We start from the raw sequence: 19,672 nt of genomic DNA, 5'->3' as shown, positions 1-19,672 counted from the left end.
TAGGCGGTGCTCATGTCTAAACGCGAGCCAAATTATTTATGCATCGCTTGCCACAATTCAGATGCGAAACGCGGGTCACGATCGAAAATGATGGAAGTTGGCACTCCATGCCTAGCAACTACTTCCCTCAAATAGATGTCTGCGAGTGTAGAAAACTTATCGATTTCCTTGATTGCTAGAAAGTGTGCAGACTTAGTCAGTCGATCCACGATCACCCAGATGGTGTCGTTTCCTTTTTGAGTTCTGGGTAGCCCGGTAACGAAGTCCATGGAAATTTGCTCCCATTTCCATGTTGGTATTTCTGGTTGTTGAAGTAACCCAGATGGCTTTTGATTCTCGGTCTTGACCCTAGCGCAGGTTAAGCAATTACTAACATACCTGGCAATAACTGCTTTCATGTTAGGCCACCAGTACAAGGCCTTGAGGTTGTGATACATCTTGTCAGAACCAGGATGTACCAAGTATCGAGACTTGTGTGCTTCGTCCATGACAAGCTCTCTCAGATTTCCGTAGGATGGAACCCATAAGCGCTCCATGAAGTAACGAATACCATCAGATTTGAGTTCAAGTTGTTTCTCCATGCCCCGCATGGATTCAGCTAGAAGGTTTTTTCCTTTAGCGCTTCAATTTGAGCATTGCGAATTTGCTCGGGAAGATTCGAATGAATTGTAAGTTTCAATGCACGAACTCGTTTAGGCTTGTTTTCTTTTCGGCTAAGGGCGTCGGCTACAACATTTGCCTTGCCCGGATGATATTTGATTGCGCACTCATAGTCGTTTAGGAGTTCGACCCATCAGCTTTGTCGCATGTTCAACTCCTTTTGGTCGAGTATGTGCTGAAGACTCTTGTGATCGGTATAAATTGTGCAATTGGTACCGTACAAGTAATGTCTCCATATCTTGAGTGCGAAGACTACAGCTCCCAGCTCCAAGTCGTGGGTAGTGTAGTTCTTTTCATGAATCTTTAGTTGTCGAGACGCGTAAGCGATAACTTTATCGCGTTGCATCAACACGCAACCGAGTCCTTGAATGGATGCGTCACAGTATACAACAAAATCGTCAGCGCCTTCAGGTAGAGACAAAATAGGTGCACTACAGAGCTTCTCTTTCAACTGCTGAAATGCGGATTCTTGAGCATCACCCCACCTATTGGTGATACCCTTTTAAGTTAGGGTAGTAAGAGGTTGTGCAATCTTCGAGAATCCTTCTATGAATCTACGGTAATACCCTGCTAGACCAAGGAATTGACGGATTTCAGTTGGAGTCTTAGGAGTAGGCCAATTCTTGATGGAGTCGATCTTGGCTGGATCAACATGAATCCCAGCTTCATTAACCACGTGGCTGAGGAAATGGACTTCATGAAGCCAAAAATCACGTTTCGAGAATTTAGCATAGAGTTGTTCATTCCGTAGGAGTTCCAAAATGAGACGCAGATGTTACTCGTGTTCCTCCCGGCTCTTTGAGTAGATTAGGATGTCATCAATGAAAACAATGATGAACGTGTCAAGATAGGGCTTGAACACTCGATTCATAACATCCATAAAAACCGCGGGAGCATTCGTTAGCCCAAATGGCATAACAAGGAACTCGTAATGACCGTAACGAGTCCTGAATGATGTTTTAGAGATGTCTTCGTCTCTGACTCTCAACTGATGGTAGCCGAATCTCAGATCGATCTTAGAATAAAAACTTGACCCTTGCAGCTAGTTAAATAGATCATCAATGCGTGGGAGTGGATAACAGTTCTTGACGGTCACTTTGTTTAACTTGCGGTAGTCTATGCACATACGAAAAGTACCATCCTTCTTCTTGACGAAAAGTACGGGGGCTCCCCATGGTGAAGAGCTAGGTCGGATAAAACCCTTATCCAGGAGCTCTTGTAGTTGTGTAGATAACTCTAGTTCGGTCGGTGCTAATCGGTAGGGTGCTCGAGCTATAGGTGATGCGCCAGGAGTTAGCTCGATTTGGAATTCGACTTGACGATGAGGTGGAAGACCAGGTAATTCATCAGGGAAGACTTCAAGAAAGTCATGAACAATAGGAATATCTTCGACCTTTTTCTCTTCGGTTTGAACATCAGTGACAAGAGCTAGAATAGCGGTAAGGCCCTTTCGTAGACACTTTTGGGCCTTCAAGAATGAAATGATGCCTACTACAACACCAACTTTCTCGCCTCGAATATCAAGGGTTTTGCCGTTTTGGGAGGCGGATGCGAACGATCTTTTCATGACAAAGTATCTCCGCGCGATTTAGCGAGAGCTAGTCCATCTCGACTACAACATCAAAACTACCGAGAGTGATAGGGATAAGGTCAATATTGAATTTGTGGCCAGATAACTCCAAACTACAGTTTTCGTGGATACATGTTGCCTCGAGAGATTTCCTGTTAGCTAGTTCAACTATATGCTTACGTTCGAGAGGAGTTGGGGCAGGCTTAAGTAGTGTACTAAAGTTCGTGGAAACATAACTACGGTCTGCGCCAGAATCAAAAAGTACCGAAACAAAAGAGTCGTTCAAAAGGAATTTACCCGTCATTACATTAGGGTCATTCCTTGCTTCGCCTGAACCAATGACGAATGCTCAGCCTCTGCCGCCGTTACCCTTATCACCGTTGTTGTTACCATTGTTCCCTTTTCCCATATTATTGTTGTTGTTGTTCAGCTGCGGACAGTTCTTTTTAATGTGCCCCTCGGCACCACACTGATAACATCCCTTGTTGTTACCCTATTGTTGCTGGCGCTGAGGCTGCTGGTTCTGCTGTTGTTGAGCTTGTCTGGCTGGATAAGGACTTCTACAATCTTTAGCTACATGACCCGGCTTCCAGCATCGCTGACAGCGGTTTGGGTCACACTGCCCATGATGATGTCGATTACATTTGTCGCATTTTGGCTTGATAGACACCTCGGGCTTGATGTTTCAACGTTTGCTGATTTGGGGTACGGTTGCTGTCGAACTTTCTTTGCCGTTGAGGGGGTTTATTAGAGCTGGAATCCTTGGTTTGATTCCCATCCCACTTACACTTATTGTCAACGGAGTTCGCAGAAACTGATGCATTGCGTTTAGGTAGCTGGCCCTGTTCCACTGCCTGATCAGTTAGTCGTTGAGCAAGTCAGATGTTTTGCTGGATGGTTTGAAGATTGGCTGAGGTCACCATGCTTTGAATTTCTGGAACTAACCCCTTGATGTAAAACTCGATTCGTTTATAGGCAGGATTCGACATGTTTGGACATAAAGAAGCCAGCTCGTTAGACCGCTTTGTATACGCCTCGATCTCTGAACCAGACATTTTTAGGTTGTAATACTCGGTTTCCAAGTTCTGTATGTCATCCTTGTGGCAGTACTCTTCTTTCATCATGTCCTTGAATGTATTCCAAGGAGTGGCAATAGCAACATCCAAACCCAAAATCTGTACTTCCGCATTCCACCAGGAAAGCGCAGCTTCTTCAAGAACTCCCGCTGCGAATTTGACCCTATTCTCGGCAGGGCAGTTGCACATGGCGAACGCAGATTCCACCTTTTCAAACCAGTGGAGCAGACCAATAGCACCCTCGGTGCCAGTGAAATGACTGGGCTTACATCCCATGAATGATTTGAAGATACAAGCCGGTGGCTGACCAGGCTGGCCTGAATCAGAAAATTTAGCACATATAAGAATAAAAGCTAAAAGAGAACAAGAATGGAAATAGACTTTTAGGGCATTCTATAACAATAGAATTACCTCCAGGATGGGCCTGCTGATATGCCACCAACGCTTCAGCGACATGGTCATTTATGAGTGCAGTTGGTTGGGCCTGGGTCATGTTGATGCCCCCACGCCCGCCGCCTCATCCGTTTCCTCTACCGTTCATGATTCCTTTAATTAAACAAAAATGAGTATATAAGACACAGTTATACATTCATTATGAAATTTTAAGAACAAGGTAATCAATCACATCAATTCCAAACAACATATGAAACAACTAAATAGAAATATCCAATTAAAATAAATTGCAACTATCTGTACAACGTATTTCAACAAATATTAAAATCTAAAAGTAAACATAGTTTTTCAAAACAGATGAAATAAGAAAAGATAGATAGGTGATGGATCAGTCATCGACTTCTCCATCGCCCATGTCAGCATCACCATCAACGCCATCATCGCCATCGTCACCGTCATCGTCATCGTCACCTTCATCAGCAACCTCATCCGGCTCTTCCTCCTCAGGGTCCTCTTCGGGTACTTCTTCAGGTTCTTCCTCTGGACCCCGCTCGGGTTCTTCTTCTTCCATCTCTGGTTCGGCAGGTGGTGATGGTGGTACACGCTGGTCTAAGAAATGCACCCTCCAAAACATCTCGTGCAAGTTCTCTTCTGTAACTTCGACCCGAAAATCTCTCCTTCTGTCAGCTTCTTCCAAGTCCCTTATCCTTCTAAGAGCATCTTGTAGATCTGCTTCCAAGAATTGGATCCGAATATGGCCAGGGGTTAAGTGGACAGCTGCAGGAGCCTCAGCTCGTGCCGCTGGAATAGCTAGGGAAGAAGATGCACCGGTTTGGGCGAGGCGTGCCCTCCGAGTAGCACGGATCTCCACGTGACGCGGAGGGGAATGAACCAAAGGTGCTTTCCCTGTTGCGTGGGGAATGAGAGTATGATGATGATCCACGTTACGGTTACCTATTTTAGTTTGCACAAAGAAAATCATGACATTGCAAAAGTAATCCATGTATGAATGCCAAATAATACAATTACCATATATGCTTCTATGTATGATGAGCCTTGCAATATGGAGTGTGGTGTTGTTGTGGTTTCCAGTAGAGAATGGTTATAGTCTGATTTCCATAAAAAAAATATTTTACCTTTAAACCTAGTTTACTATAACCAGTGGCTCTGATACCAATCCGTCACACCCTCAATTTCCACATGCGGAGTTTTACCGCGAGGCGTGTGACCGACCAGGATCTAGCCACTAATCATGTCGAACTAATTACTTGAAATCATAAACTTCACTAATGACATGATTAGCGAATAAGATTAATTACCCAAAACATAGTTTATAACGCAGCAGAAAAGAAAATAAAGTTAAAAACCAACAAAACCAAAACCACAAGTTAAGTAAGTGTTTAAAAACATAAAGTTTTTAGCAAACCACCAACTCCTGTCAATTGCAACGCCCATCCCCAGCTGTACCTACTGACCTGCAAAGCATGCAACTACGTGTCAACAATAGAGTTGGCGAATTCACGAAATTTGAGTTTAGTAAAAGTAAAGTTCACAATGTTTTTGATTTAAGTATAACTCGGGTAGCTAACCCTCATCATATATGACTAAACTGTGTACCGAATGCTGACGTTTTCATTTTTGCCCTCAATAATGTCTATCAACATTAAAGTAAGAGTGAAGGTTAAAAGTCCACGCCCGGCCTCCAGCACGTTGTGAGGTTTGTCAAACCTAATAGCGCTATTAACTAATACCCCACGTATGCCCATCCGGCTATTTAATCGGTAAAATACAGGGACTTTCATGATAGAATTCTTCGTTTAGTCTATGGGTACTATCCACCTCCAATGGATAGCATGTTACAGGGGTCCACACATGGGACGCGCGCGTAGTCCAAACCAGGGCTACCGTTAAAAAAAATGTTGTCCCAAATCAGGGACGCATGCTTTTAGAAAAAGTTGTGAACTCACCTTAGTTTGCTCGGTTTTGAACTCAAAAGGTAATGAGGAACGTCAACTTCGTCCTGTTATGTTTACCGTTTCAATTAGTTCAATTTATGAATTCCTACACGTATCTAGCACATAATCACCGAATCACGTTATCATGCAATTACACATTTGGGTAAGTTAGAATAGGTGATCGTCTAATTCCATATAAACATTCACGGACACGTGTTAACGTTTCTAATAACATATAACACTTTGTTGCAACACATAAGCATATTTTAAAACGTTCACAAACACTTTCAGCTCATTGCAGTTTCATGTCGGTTTTTAGGCAGTTTTCTGGAATTTATTTAAAATACTAGAAGAACTCATAAAATTATGATATTTTAACACATGTTACTTGGTTCCAGAATACTATTATATTTTTCTCATGACCTGAATCTTTAACCAAAAATTACAAAAAATCATTTTTTACAACCAGGTCTGATTTACTACTTTCTGATGATAGTTTACGCCAACATTCATTTAAAAATCCTTGTTTATTCTTTTTACGAAATTCTAGTTGGAGATTTTTGGAATCACCTAGAGGTACTTACAGTAAAAATTTCACATCATAAATCAATTCCTATATTGAGTTATGATATTCGTAATGGGCTGCAAATTCTGATGAAAAAATGCAGCCTGAACCCTTTACACGAAATAAATCATTTAAAACGGGATTCCAGTTGGGTTTGAAAGGTTTTTCCTGGAAGTTCATCTTAGACTCAAGAAACATCACTTTTTACTTACTTTTGACACGGTTACATCCGACTATAGTCGGCTGTAACTATTTGACAGCCTACTGTTTTCCTTACCCGATCCCGCAAACAATTGACTAGCGAACCCGTGACACACAAACATTAATTCAGAACAGGTTTATGTCATAAGTAAGACCATGTAGCAACTAATTTACCGCTAAACACCAAGTTAAACCCATAAACATCACCGGAGACACATACCCAAACCCGCTATCAACGATAACATCCAAACATCATCATCTATACATAAAATGCAGCCAAGATGTATAATAAGAATCATGCATAACCATGTGCAATTATTCCAAAACACAAGATTTAACCCATAACGAAACCCTAGTGACTTAACCGAATTTATAGTCAATCCAACCATTATAGGCACATGATTTATCCTACTCGAACTATACGTATCATCATATAACAAAATCACTCAACATGGACTATGAAACGCACCCAATATTCAAGGGTTTTACATCCAAAAACTTATATAAACCCAAAGAATTTTAATCAAAACTCAATATATACATACCTAGTGATCACAAGGGAATTGATTAAAAAAGCCTAGAAGTTAAAGACTTGCAGTCTTGGAGCTTGCTTGTGTTGGCAGAAGAGGGAAGGGGAGAGCACAAGATCGCAGATTTGTGTGGGTGGTTTAGCGTTTGTTTATTTGGGAGTTAGAATTTTATAACATGCATAATACATAAGTTAAATGGGGTTACTTTTTGGGGTGGTTTGGGTACATGTGTGTGGGCCAAATGATTATTGAGTGTGGGCTGCAAATATGAACGAATGGGGGAGGCAGTTTCAATTGTCACAATTGTCACAAAACTTTAGTTTAGAGATCTATATTATTACTTTTTTTCTAACACAATATATTATTATTATTATTATTATTATTATTATTATTATTATTATTATTATTATTATTATTATTATTATTATTACTACTACTAATGTATAAAGTGTATGCCATGATTCGAACCTTAAGATTTTCGAGTTATGCGGGTTATGTCGTGGTTCAAATACTCGTTTTTACACACTATAATTTAGACAAATATATAATTAATTTGTAAAAGCAAAACGAACAGTTTTTTTCACCTCGAAGTTACGGGTTGTCACAAGTTGTGTCTAAATGGAAATCTCCGAAGAATCCATCAGAGATTAGGAGTTTCCTAGGTCTTGTGGGTTACTACCGGAGATTTATACAAGATTTCTCCAAAATTGCAACGCCATTAACTAAGTTAACCCGTAAAGATGAAAAATTCGTTTGGGGAAGCGCACAAGAAGATGCCTTTTGCATACTCAAGGAAAAGTTGACCAGTGCTCCGGTATTAACGTTACCGGAACTGATGACATGGTCATATATTCTTATGCATCCCAGCTTGTTCTCGGGTGTGTACTTATGCAAAGGGGAAAAGTGATCGCGTATGCTTCAAGACAATTAAAGATCCATGAAAAGAAGTATCCAACACACGACCTTGGATTGGCGACAGTGGTTTTTTGCCTTAAAGATATTGAGGCACTACTTGTGTGGTGTGAAATGTACTATTTTCACTGACCATAAAAGTCTCAAGTACTTCTTTGATCAAAAGGAGTTTAATATGAGACAAAGACGTTGGTTAGAGACGATAAAGGATTACGATTGTGAAATTCACTATCATCCCGAAAAAGCCAACATAGATGCAGATGCATTAAGCTGAAAAGAAGAATATTCACCCATTCGGGTGCAGTCGATGAAGTTAGTAGCGACCTCAGGTTTACTCGCACAAATCAGAGAGCCACAAATTGAAGCTGTAAAAGAAGAGAATTTGAAAAAAGAAAGAATTGTAGACCAGCTCGAAGACTTGGTAGAAGATTGTAATTGATTAAAAACTTGTTTCTGTAGAATATGGGTTCCAAACACTTGTAGTGTTAAAACGCTTCTTCTTGATGAAGCTCACAAGTCACGCTCTTCTATTCATCGAGGAGCTACCAAAATGTACCAAGATTTGAAAGAAAACTATTGGTGGCCTGGAATGAAGCGAGACATAATTAAATATGTTGAAAAATGCTAAACTTGTTTACAAGCAAAAGCAGAACACCAGAAACCTTACGGTAAACTTCAGTCATTAGACATTCCGGTATGGAAGTGGGAGCACATCACTATGGATCTATTAACTAAACTACCAAGAACTACACATGGATTTGATTCCATTTGGGTAGTAGTTGATAGATTGACCAAGAGTGCCCATTTTATTCCGATTCGCGAGACATACACGTCTAAGAAGATGTCGGAAGTATATATGAATGAAATCGTATCTCGCCATGGAGTGCCGGTGTCCATCGTGTTGGATAGAGATACCCGGTTTACTTCAAACTTTTGGAGTGATTTTCAAGAGCAGATGGGCACTAAGTTATTTATCAGTACCGCATATCATCCGCAGACAGACGGGAAAAGTGAAAGAACTATTCAAGCACTCGAAGACATGCTACGAGCATGTATTATTCATTTTGGCGGTAGCTAGGATGTCTATCTACCACTAGTTGAATTTTCATATAACAACAGCTATCATTCCAGCATTAGAATGGCTCCGTATGAAATGCTTTACTGCAGGAAATGTCGAACCCCAGTGTGTTGGGGTGAAGTGGGTCTGCGTGAACTTGCCCACAAAGATGTAGTCAGAACACTAATGAGAAGATTGAAATGATCCGGGCTCATTTGAAAGCGGCCCATGACCGACAGAATTTTTATGCTGATAAAAGACGAAGACCAATCGAGTTACAGGTTGGTGATATGGTTATGCTCAAAGTATCTCCGTGGAAGGGGGTCGTCCGATTTCGAAAAGGGGAAAATTGAGACCAAGGTTTATTGGGCCATTCGAAATCATGGAACATGTGGGTAAAGTAGCTTACCGACTCGAACTGCCAGAAGAATTGAGCAGTATACACAACACTTTTCACGTTTCACATCTACGAAAGTGTTTAGCTGATGAAATGACTTATATAGGTTACGACGACATCGAAGTTGACGATAAACTGAGCTATGTCGTAAAGCCTATCGCAATTCTTGATCAAAAGGTTAAAAGCTTAAGGAATAAAGAAATCGATTAATTAAAGTCAAATGGGAACATCGGAAGGGATCAGACACCACTTGGGAGTCTGAAGAAGAGATGAGACGCTTATACCCTTCCTTATTTGGTAGGTATTACGATTTCGAGGATGAAATCCTCTTTAAAAGGGGTAGACTTGTAACACCCTGAAAATATTAAATTATATATGTGGGTATACATGTATAATTTGTGACAACTGGCACAAAACCAGTAATTCCCGTACTATTTTAATAATTATTTATTTCCTTCAATTATGTGCTTAAACATCAGCATTATGTGCTTACTTGCTTTACGTATGAATTCATGCATGTTTTATACTTCAATTATCGTATTGTGCATTACATTAAGCATTGCGTCGGAACGACTAGTAAACTCACTGGTAAGACAAGCTGCGTCAGCATGACTTCAGAATACAATCAGACAATAGATTTAGGGCCTAGATGTAGGTCCAGCATCAAAAATACATTAAAACCCAAGTGTAGGAACAAGGGTTAACATAAACACTTTCCGTAAGCTTGAACAAACACTAAAAAGCACCCGAAACCCACTTTAAAGGCTGATTTCTACATAAATCAGCATAATTCAGCAATAAAACAGCAATTTAACACTAAAACATGCATAATTTGTGTTTTAGTTTCCAGAATAACTTTAAAAGTGTCGGGAATGAAAACTGTCACAAAAGGTACTTCATACCTTGTAAAACATCGCTATTTAGCACTTTAACGAACCAATAACCGAACGAATAACCGGACACTACTCAAAACACCAAAAATAGATTAGAAGCATTGTTTTTATCATATAAAGCTAGTTGTGGTGATCAAACACCTTAAAAATCATAAAAACACATAAACACACTTATTTTAAACATAAACCTTCTAACTTACCTTCTAGTCCCTTAACTTCCAAAAATTACAGTTTACCCCCCCACTTGAAACCGGCTCCAAGTGGACCCCACACACCTTTCCATTAAAATATTTCATATGTTAGCAAGATATTAGACATTTTACCTCTTGGATAATATTATGTTAGAAGATGTTTTAAAAAACCATTACATAAAGGAACCTTATCATTTTCACATTACAAAAACTTCATCTTCCCCTCTTCTTCTAACTAACCTCATGGCCATACCTCCAATCTCATAAATCCCCATTTTCATTCGTCAATTAACCATTCCAAGCTTGTTTCAAGGGGTAAGAAGGTGATCTAAGGAAGCCATAAGTGGTAGAAGTTGAAGGACCTTCTTGTGGAGCTTTTAACCTCTCATTTTCTTCTATCTTCATCTTCATCTTGTTTGTGCCACTTCCCTAGCCACTAGAGCTAGTAGTAAGCCTTCTAAACACTATATTACTTCATGTATTAGTATGTACAAGTGTTGGTGCATACGTCTGTCGACTTCGTCTTGTATCGAATCTTGTGTTGTAATAGATAGATCAGGGCACGTAGTACGAGAAAACTGGTTTTGTAGGTTATGAATTGATTTCGCACGAAATGACATCTAGGGTATTTCGTACGAAATAGCATTTGACTATTTCGTACGAAATGACACCTGGTCATTTCGCACGAAACCACCACACCTATAAATACCCATGTTGCCTTGTCATTTGTAACTTTCCGGCTTGAGTACCGAACTGCTGCCGAAGTATCGACTCGCTGTAAAACGTTGTTAAATTAATCAAAAGACAGTTTAAAGTGATTTACAAGCTGAATTACCTTGATACGTCTGTTTCCGCCTTTCGTATCAAGCAAAAACTCTTATGAACAACTCGTTCGGGTCAGCAAACGATCCTACAAGTGGTATCAGAGCTCAGGAGGAAGAGTTCTTACCAATTTAGCTCAAAATTTCTGATTTCTACACCTTCTTTTCAAAATTAACAAGTTTTCACTGTCAAAATGACTTGATTTTCTCATATCATACGCGCAACAGTGTTTTAACAAAGCCTTGAAAGAATCAGACCTTAATTCAGCTTAAAACTTGATCAATTTGACAAAAATATGGCCGACATGATGACATCAGCATTATTTCGCACGAAATAGAGGCTTCATTTCGCACGAAATCACATTCATGAGTCCTTTCGCGTGAAATTGTTGTTTATTTCGCACGAAATCAGTATTTCGTTTGAAATTTGGTTGACTTCGCATGAAATCATCATTTCGTGTGAACTATTTCGTACGAAATCACTATTTCGTACCAAGTTGTTGTCATTTCGTGTGAAACTTGATTTCATTTCGCACGAAATCAAGTATTTCGTTTCAAGAGGGTATTTCGTGTGAGTTTGAACTCATCATTTCGTTTGAGTGTTTGTTTTCAGGATTGGTTTCGTTTGAAATTGTCTGATCTTGTGAAAAATTTGTCAAAACATGGAAGAAGAATTTTACAACACATTTGCTACATCCCCGACTACTCCAGCAACCATTGCTCAGAGCATGACCATGGAAAATGAAACTGGAACTTTGCAAAAACCCCCGAAGCTAATGGGTATTGAGGAGTATTATGGTTTGAAAACTGGGTCCAAGCTAATCATTTGAGATCTTGGGAGTGTATTGAGAAAAAGTATCTACTACCACGTACAGATTTGGGAGTTGAAAAGAAGATTTTTGAATTTACGGATAAAGAACGAGATATGTACAAAGCAGAAAAGATGATGATTAGTTTACTCCAGCAAGCTATTAAAGAAGACATATTCGTATTGCTCCAACATGATAAGACTTCACGTTCAATTTGGAAAGCACTTCGAATTAAGTTTGAAGGAAGTGAGAAAATGATCAAGAGTAAAAAATCATTATTGAAGAAAGAATTTGATTAAGTTTGCCTGGAGAAGATACAAAGAAATTGATTGAAAGATATTGTCACTTAGTACGGTCAATGTCATTGTTAGATATCAGCAAAGATTGTGAGGAATGGGTTGACAAATTAGCTGATGCTTTACCGCAGAAAGAATGGGGTACATTTTTGATGATATTAAAGAACACTGGAGAATATGATGGTTTGACAATTTCTCAGTTCATCGAAAAGATTGAAGGACAAGATCTTGAACAACAAAAGATTGCTAGAATGAGCAATCCAAGTGCACAACAAGATGTTAATATGTACTTTAATGGGAGTGTTCAGGATATCGAAGCAAGTCCGAAAATCCAAACTGCTTTCAGTGCAGAAAACTCATCTGGATCAATCAATCAAAGTCCAAACAGCAGCGGTGGATTTTCTTCATACTCAAGTGTTAATCCGAAGAGTTCAACTTCAAGTTATCGGTCTCAAAGCTCAAAAAGTGGTAATGGTTATGTAATACAGTGCAAAATTGCATTGAATCTTTCGAATGGTCAAAGTTTTTCTGAAGAAGTTGCTAAAGATCACATGGCGTTACTTGCTACAGTGTTAGAATCATATGAAGGATTGGTTGTAGGAAGGATCGGAAATCCTTTGTTGACAAAAGAGGATTACGATCAGATTGATTCTGAGGAAATGGAGCTGATGGATATCAAGTGGTGTTTAGCAAGTGTTTTGAGAAGAGCTGAAAAATTCAAGATGATTACAGGAAGAAATGATTTCTTAGATGCAAATATTTCTACTTTGGGTTTTGATAAATCTAAAGTAACTTGTTTTCGATGCAGGGAGAAAGGACATTTCAAGAGGGAATGTACCAACCGAGAAACCAGAGGAGCTAAGAATCTGTTCGGTAACAATGATTATTATCAAAAAGCAATTTATCTTCAAGTTGCTCAACAGCCTCATTAACAACCTTCATCGTCAAGTGTTATTGAAGACAGAAAGAGAAAGATGATCGAAGAGGCAAATAAGAAAGCTTATTATGGTATCATAGATAAAGATGATGAGAAAGTAGCAGAAGGTTTTAGCTGGGACAAATACGTTCTATCTAATACAAAATTGGGAGCTTTCATTGCACAAATAGTTCAAGAACCAGATTTGATGAAAGAATGGATGAAAGTGTTTGATGAGAACGAGAAGACTCAAGATGAAGAATCTGTTTCTTCAGATGATAGTTCAGAAAAGACAACAGTGTTTGATCAATCATCAACTGATAACAGTGATGATGAGGAAGAAATGCATATTAATATTGCAAAAACTCATTTATCTCCTGAAAGTTTTCAATTTTATTTTGCAGATCGTTTGGAAAAGCTAAAGGAGAAACGAGTAGCAAAGGAACAGAAAAAGATGAAGTGTAAAAGTATTGCTAAGGAAAAGAAGTCTGAACAGAGTAAAGGAGTTGAGTTTGCTGAAAAGATAGTTGAAGTTGAGAAAGTTGTTGAAGTTGAAAAGATTGTTGAAGTAATAAAACCATGTTTAAAGTGTTTGGATTCATGCAAGCAGTGTGAAGAGAAAGATGAGAAGTTGGCTGAGCTTGAAAAGATGAAGGAAAAATTACTGTTCGACGTCAGTTACGTGAAAGAATCGTATGATGTATTGAATAGAATGGTGAATGGTCTACAAAAGACAAATTCTGAAAGAGAAGATGCATTAACAATGATGAATGCAGTAATGATGTCCAAGCAGAAGGCTATCAATCATTACATTGAAGAATGTGCAAAGTTGAAGCAAGAGTTGGAGACAGAAAGGATTGAAAATGAAAGAATCAGACGTTTGCTACAAAGTTATTCTAGTTCTGATTATTTGATTGATCGAATTTATCCAACTGTTGCAGGTTTGGAAGCATTTCAAGATGAACAGCAGGAGAAAAAGGATACTGGTAAGAAACAGAGTGTTAGTTACAACAAGTGTCCGCCTCCGATCTGGGAAGGTTATTCTCCAAGAAAACCGAATGAGGAGCAAGTCAAAAAGGCAGTCAATATAAAGTTAAAATCCGAAGCAACTGATGATTTACCAGAAAATATTGACGTCACGTTCACATCGTCTGACATTGATCATGAGTCTGGGTTAATAAAGAAAGTGGTTGATCAGGTGTTGGATAAGGATGAGGAATTGGAGTCAAAGTCTGAGTCTGGAAGTTCGAGTTCGTCAGTCAACTATTTAAAATCGTTAGATAAAAGGGTTTACAGTAAAGAGTTTTTGTTATCAAAATCTAATTTGAATGACGAATCAATCAAAGTAGCATATACTTTGAAATATTCAGACAAATTATATTCTGATGAGGAATTTCCAATAAGAGGTGTTAAACCTGATATGATAAAAAAAAAGTTTTCAAACTAACAGAAATTAATATTTCTGAAATAAAAGATGAAAATCTTTCTGAAAAACCTAATCCTTACACCTCAAGAGTTCCACAAAGAGAAAACAAGAAAAAGGGTTACAGTTCTGGTTCTGGTTATCAAAAGAAACCAAACCATAACGGTAATTTCAAAAAGAAAGGTCTAGGTTTTATTCCTCCAGAAAATTATAAAAATGAGAAAATTCCTAAACCAAAAACAAAATTTGTTTCAGGAACAAGTTCTAAAAAAAAAGCAAAGAGCTCATTCTGGAAGCAATCAAACAAGGAGTTTATTGCTGAAAAACAAAAATCTGTGAAGTATGGAACATATCAGAGAAAGGAGACAAGAACCTGTTACAGATGCAATGAAGTTGGTCACATTACATGGAACTGTCCAAAGGCAACACAAACAAAACAGGGAGTCTCCTCTAAACTGAAAGAAAAAGTTGTTGATGTTGAACTACCAATGGAACAATTCAAAGTTTTCAAAAACTCAACATATGAAGTTGGTGAATGTTTAAAAAGGTTTTACAAGAGAAGAGTGAATCTTGACAACTAAAAATGGGTTGTTAAGAAGTCTAAGGTGAAATCTGGCAATGAATTTGATTCCATAAAGTCAGAGGAGCCACAGGTTGTTCAAAAAGAAGAAAAATCAGTTCCGCTAATGGATGATGAGAACTTTCCACCATTGCGGACTGAAAATTTTAAACAAAAAGTTGGTAAGATTGAGATTTCAAATCAATTCTATTCTGAAAAGAAAGAATTTTATGTTGAAAAAGTTTTTAATGGAAATGTGAAAAAGATTTTTGGAAAGATGGTTGATGGAAAGGTGAAAGGGGTAAAAGATTTTTATGAAACAAAGAAGTCAACTTACACCCCGAGTGAAGCTCAAGAGGTCACATCCAAGTTTGGTCAGGCTTGGATGGCAGTTTTTCATAAATAAAATCCTGACCTGCAGGAACTCCCAGGTTGGTAATTGTGGAGTAGGAATCGGCAATTTTCTTGAGAAATTCACAGGTTGGTAATCGTGATATTTCGATCTTCAAGTGGTTAATCAGGGACATTAAGTTGTACTTGATTTTCTACAAGTGGAAGTTGATGATAGAATCTAATATTGTTAGATTTTTCCAAATGGTTGAAAGAGCAATGTGATGAACCCCTAACTTACAAGTGGTTTACGAAATCAAAAAAACTAATTTTCTGGAAAAACCATTTTGATTAAAACAAACTTAAGTGTTTTGAAATCATAATGGGAAAATAGTTTGTTGTAAGGGGGAGTTCAGATTGTTTAAGCCAAGTGGATGGCGAATTGAGGCAACTCACATCAGGTTGTCATTTCTTGTACAGTTTGTTTTCAAATTTCTTTAAATGTGTTTGAATTTTAGGGGGAGTTGGAATTTCAGAAAATCCAAAAACGTTAGAAAATTTGAAAAAGCTAAAAACATGATAAAGTTCAAAAACGAGTTTTGTTGTGAAAAATAGGAAATGATAGTACATCAGTGCGTGCACTATCACAACACGCTAAAGAATTGAAAAGTCAAAAGTAATAAACGGTCTCACTGAGGATGTGTCAGTAGATTTTTACTCATTCAGTAGATTGTTTTCGAGATATAAACCTAAATATCATACTTACTTATCTCGTGGGGAACATCTCTCGGATATATGGATAACCCCCGAAATCTTGTTTAAAGGGCTTTTTATTTCTGACATACTAGGTCTTTGTGCGTGGGGATATCTGGGGTATTATACCTGGACTTCTGATTTTGCGGGAGCAATAGCCTAGTGCTTGTATAATACTTTGCATAGCTTTAATCTTAAAGCCAGCCCTTAGTACAAAAAATGATGAAACATTGAAAAATGCTAATCATGTGATGTTGAAGAAAAGATTCCTAAACGGGACACACCTAAAGACGAGCCATCATCTCTCTGCATGAACGGAAGTTCTGACCTGAGCTCTAATGGCCTCGCATTTACCTGTTTACAGATATCATTAGTGTACACTCACCTGTAAGACTGAATATAGAAGTCTGGATATGGGAGTATATTCTGAGGTGGAACACGCGAATAAGTTTAAGTGCTTAAAACACTAATCTCGTATCTCGAAACAGTTGAACTTTGTGTGAAAATTTAAGTGGACCAGTATACTGACAATCTAGGTGAATTGTTTAGAACTTAAAATGAAATAAGCTTAACGGTGTCAGTGATTTGTCTCATAATCTGATATGATCCTCTTACACAAACTCACAAAATATTGTTTGTAAATATGTCTTTATTGCATCCTGTTAAAAACAAAATTCAAAAAGGTTTTAAGTGTGTTTTAGCATAAAATTTTAAAAAATTCAGAAAGATTTCATTTCATCTTATTTTCGACAACTGATGTTGAAAAGCTGATTTTCAAAATTCCAAGTGCTGAACATAATGGACAATCTGTGAGGGGGAGTTTGTTTGAAAAAGAAAAGGATTTGAAAGTGTGTCTGCTTGATGGGAGTATGTGCAAATCTTTTGAAATTGGAGATATGTGCTAAGACAATGTGTAATGATATAATTAATTATTTAAAAATATGTTGCTACCTAATTAGGCCACGTTAATAATACACCCTTCTTAGTTCTTCAAATTCCCTTTGCGAATCAAAACCAAAGAATCATTCACATTCAACAAAAAAGTTAACATCTTTAATTTTTGTGCAATCGATTCAAGCATATGCTTTTTTCATATTTAACTTTTTTTTTCCTCCCTTAATCGCAATTAGGATAACAATTCTGATCCAGTCGCTTATATGTAAGCCATTACCTTTTTTAATTAGGCATTAAACTAAAGCATTTTTGCGTCTACTAATAAAACTTTCATAATCAACAACCCGCCGCAACGCGCGGGGTGGCGTCAACTCGTTATATATATTATGTAACAAAATATGTATAATGTCATGAAAACGGAAAGTAAAGTTATACACATATGCTTCACCCCAAAACATTTGAAAAACGTAAAATAGGGGAACTATGTACTCACATTTGGGTGCGTTTTTATGTGTTAACACAATCCCTCGAATTTGTCTATTCGTCCTAAATTAAGTAAGAACGATTTAGTAATCAAAAACTCACAAAATACCTAAGTTTCTCCGATACTTAGAATTTTCACATAACTTTGAGATTTTCTCGAAAAGTTACTATTTTTTATTATGTTGGTGTATATATATATATATAAATATATATATATATATATGAGTTCATATCTAGATTTTAAGAACTTTGTGACCTGAACGATTTTATTGGTGACCCTCATCATGTTATAAGCAATATATTTACGATTTGCGCGTCGTAATATATATACTCAAACATGACATACAAACAATAATGTAATACACATAATCTTGTCAAGTACTAACATGTCATCATACACATATTATAAATCACATAACACATTGTAAAACATAAAGTTTACCCATGAACAATCCATTCTAGTGTATATTGAAAAACGCGTATTTTTGTGATTCGGTAACGTTTTTGGGCGCCAGAAGTCACGTATGACTATCCAAACACCAATTAAAGTTAATATAAGTTAAAATACTTATTTTTATACCAAAAATATCAGTTTAGTTACTGATCTATAGCAGTTTTATAAAAATCTTCTGAAATGCCGATTTTTAACCGTTTTACCGCATAGTTTTCCGTCAAACGTTTCCATAACCATCCTAAATCGTAACAACTTGATATTTTAACATAATCCACGTTATTTACTAAATAAAATAGTGGTTTACTCATGATAGTGGAGGTATCACATAAACCACATAAATCATACAAATTTTACATATTTTACCACTTTCTAAGCTACACGTACAACATGCAAAGCTACCAAACCTATGACAAAGTTTCATGCCATTATAATACACCAAATAACATTATTTTTAATGTTTATATTCTGATTAAAATCATATTTGTCATAACAAAACATTTTCATCATTTCTTGAGCATTTAATCAACATGCATGCTTATGTACAAGTATCTAACCAACATATTATTATCATCATCCATGAGTTTAAATGTATTAAAACACACATTTATTTCATTCTCATATAATCTAAAACATCATGTTCATCTAATCATTTATATCATCATCACAAGATGCATGCATGTATGATTTATGAACTAGTGAACAAAACTCATGTGCATGCATACATATATGCATATACACGACACACATATATATATACTTACATACTTTCAAATACCCTTTTAATATATTCATCTTCAATCATATGAACTTACATAAATACTCTTTTTTTATCATGCATGCACTAATCTTCCAATAATCACATCAATCAAGATTTAACAAGAATCAAAACACATCCTCTATAATGTATATACATACATTCTCGGCCACATGCACATATATATATATACACTTCCATTTTTATTTTGTTTAAAATCCCATTTGTTTTAGTTTTCAAGTTTGTGAAATATTCCAAGAACCTTGAGAAACTTCTATCATCATCATGATCATCAAAATGTGTAACACCCTTACTATTATAAAAGGGTTTTTTTGTACTAACAACGACAATTAAATGTGTACTTACGAATACACATTGTCACACCCCGATATTTCCACGTATTACCGATGGGCCTGGTGGGGAGTATCGTGACGTAGTTGATATCATCATAGTCAAACAACACAAATTTAAATTCACAGCGGAAGCAAAAGATAGATAGATTCATTTCAACCGAATATATTGTAATATTAAGTATCACAAAGTAGTTGAAACAGATCCACAGGTGGATCAAAATAAAGAGGAAACTTTGTTCAACAGACTTAATGCATCCAAGCTTGCGAGACTCTCATTGATGCTAAGGAGAGGCCAGCCTATTACGAGTAGTATCTGCACTTAGCCTTTTTGGGAAAATACGTCAGTTTACACTAGTAAATACAATTTAACTGACTCATTTTGAAAATATTTAAAAATTGATTTAAATGCACATGGCACAAAAGATAT

The 19,672-nt window shown here is 37.2% G+C and overlaps 1 protein-coding gene across 1 annotated transcript; it reads right to left on the bottom strand.

Moving 5' to 3' along the window:
• Window positions 1-4,087: 4,087 nt before the first annotated feature.
• On the bottom strand, window positions 4,088-4,702 carry LOC110928395 (acidic leucine-rich nuclear phosphoprotein 32 family member B-like). Its single transcript, XM_022171412.1, has one exon. It carries the CDS (start codon window positions 4,700-4,702, stop codon window positions 4,088-4,090), a length of 615 nt encoding a protein of 204 aa, XP_022027104.1.
• Window positions 4,703-19,672: the final 14,970 nt, after the last annotated feature.

Source organism: Helianthus annuus, chromosome 1 (genome assembly GCF_002127325.2).
Source record: "Helianthus annuus cultivar XRQ/B chromosome 1, HanXRQr2.0-SUNRISE, whole genome shotgun sequence".
Lineage (NCBI taxonomy): Eukaryota > Viridiplantae > Streptophyta > Magnoliopsida > Asterales > Asteraceae > Helianthus > Helianthus annuus.
Note: the sequence above shows the minus strand (reverse complement) of the source record. Positions and strands in the feature narration are given on the sequence as shown.

Bases quoted from the DNA above. Each gene is read 5' to 3' on its own strand.
- LOC110928395 (XM_022171412.1), bottom strand. From the start codon at position 4,702: ATGGATTACTTTTGCAATGTCATGATTTTCTTTGTGCAAACTAAAATA.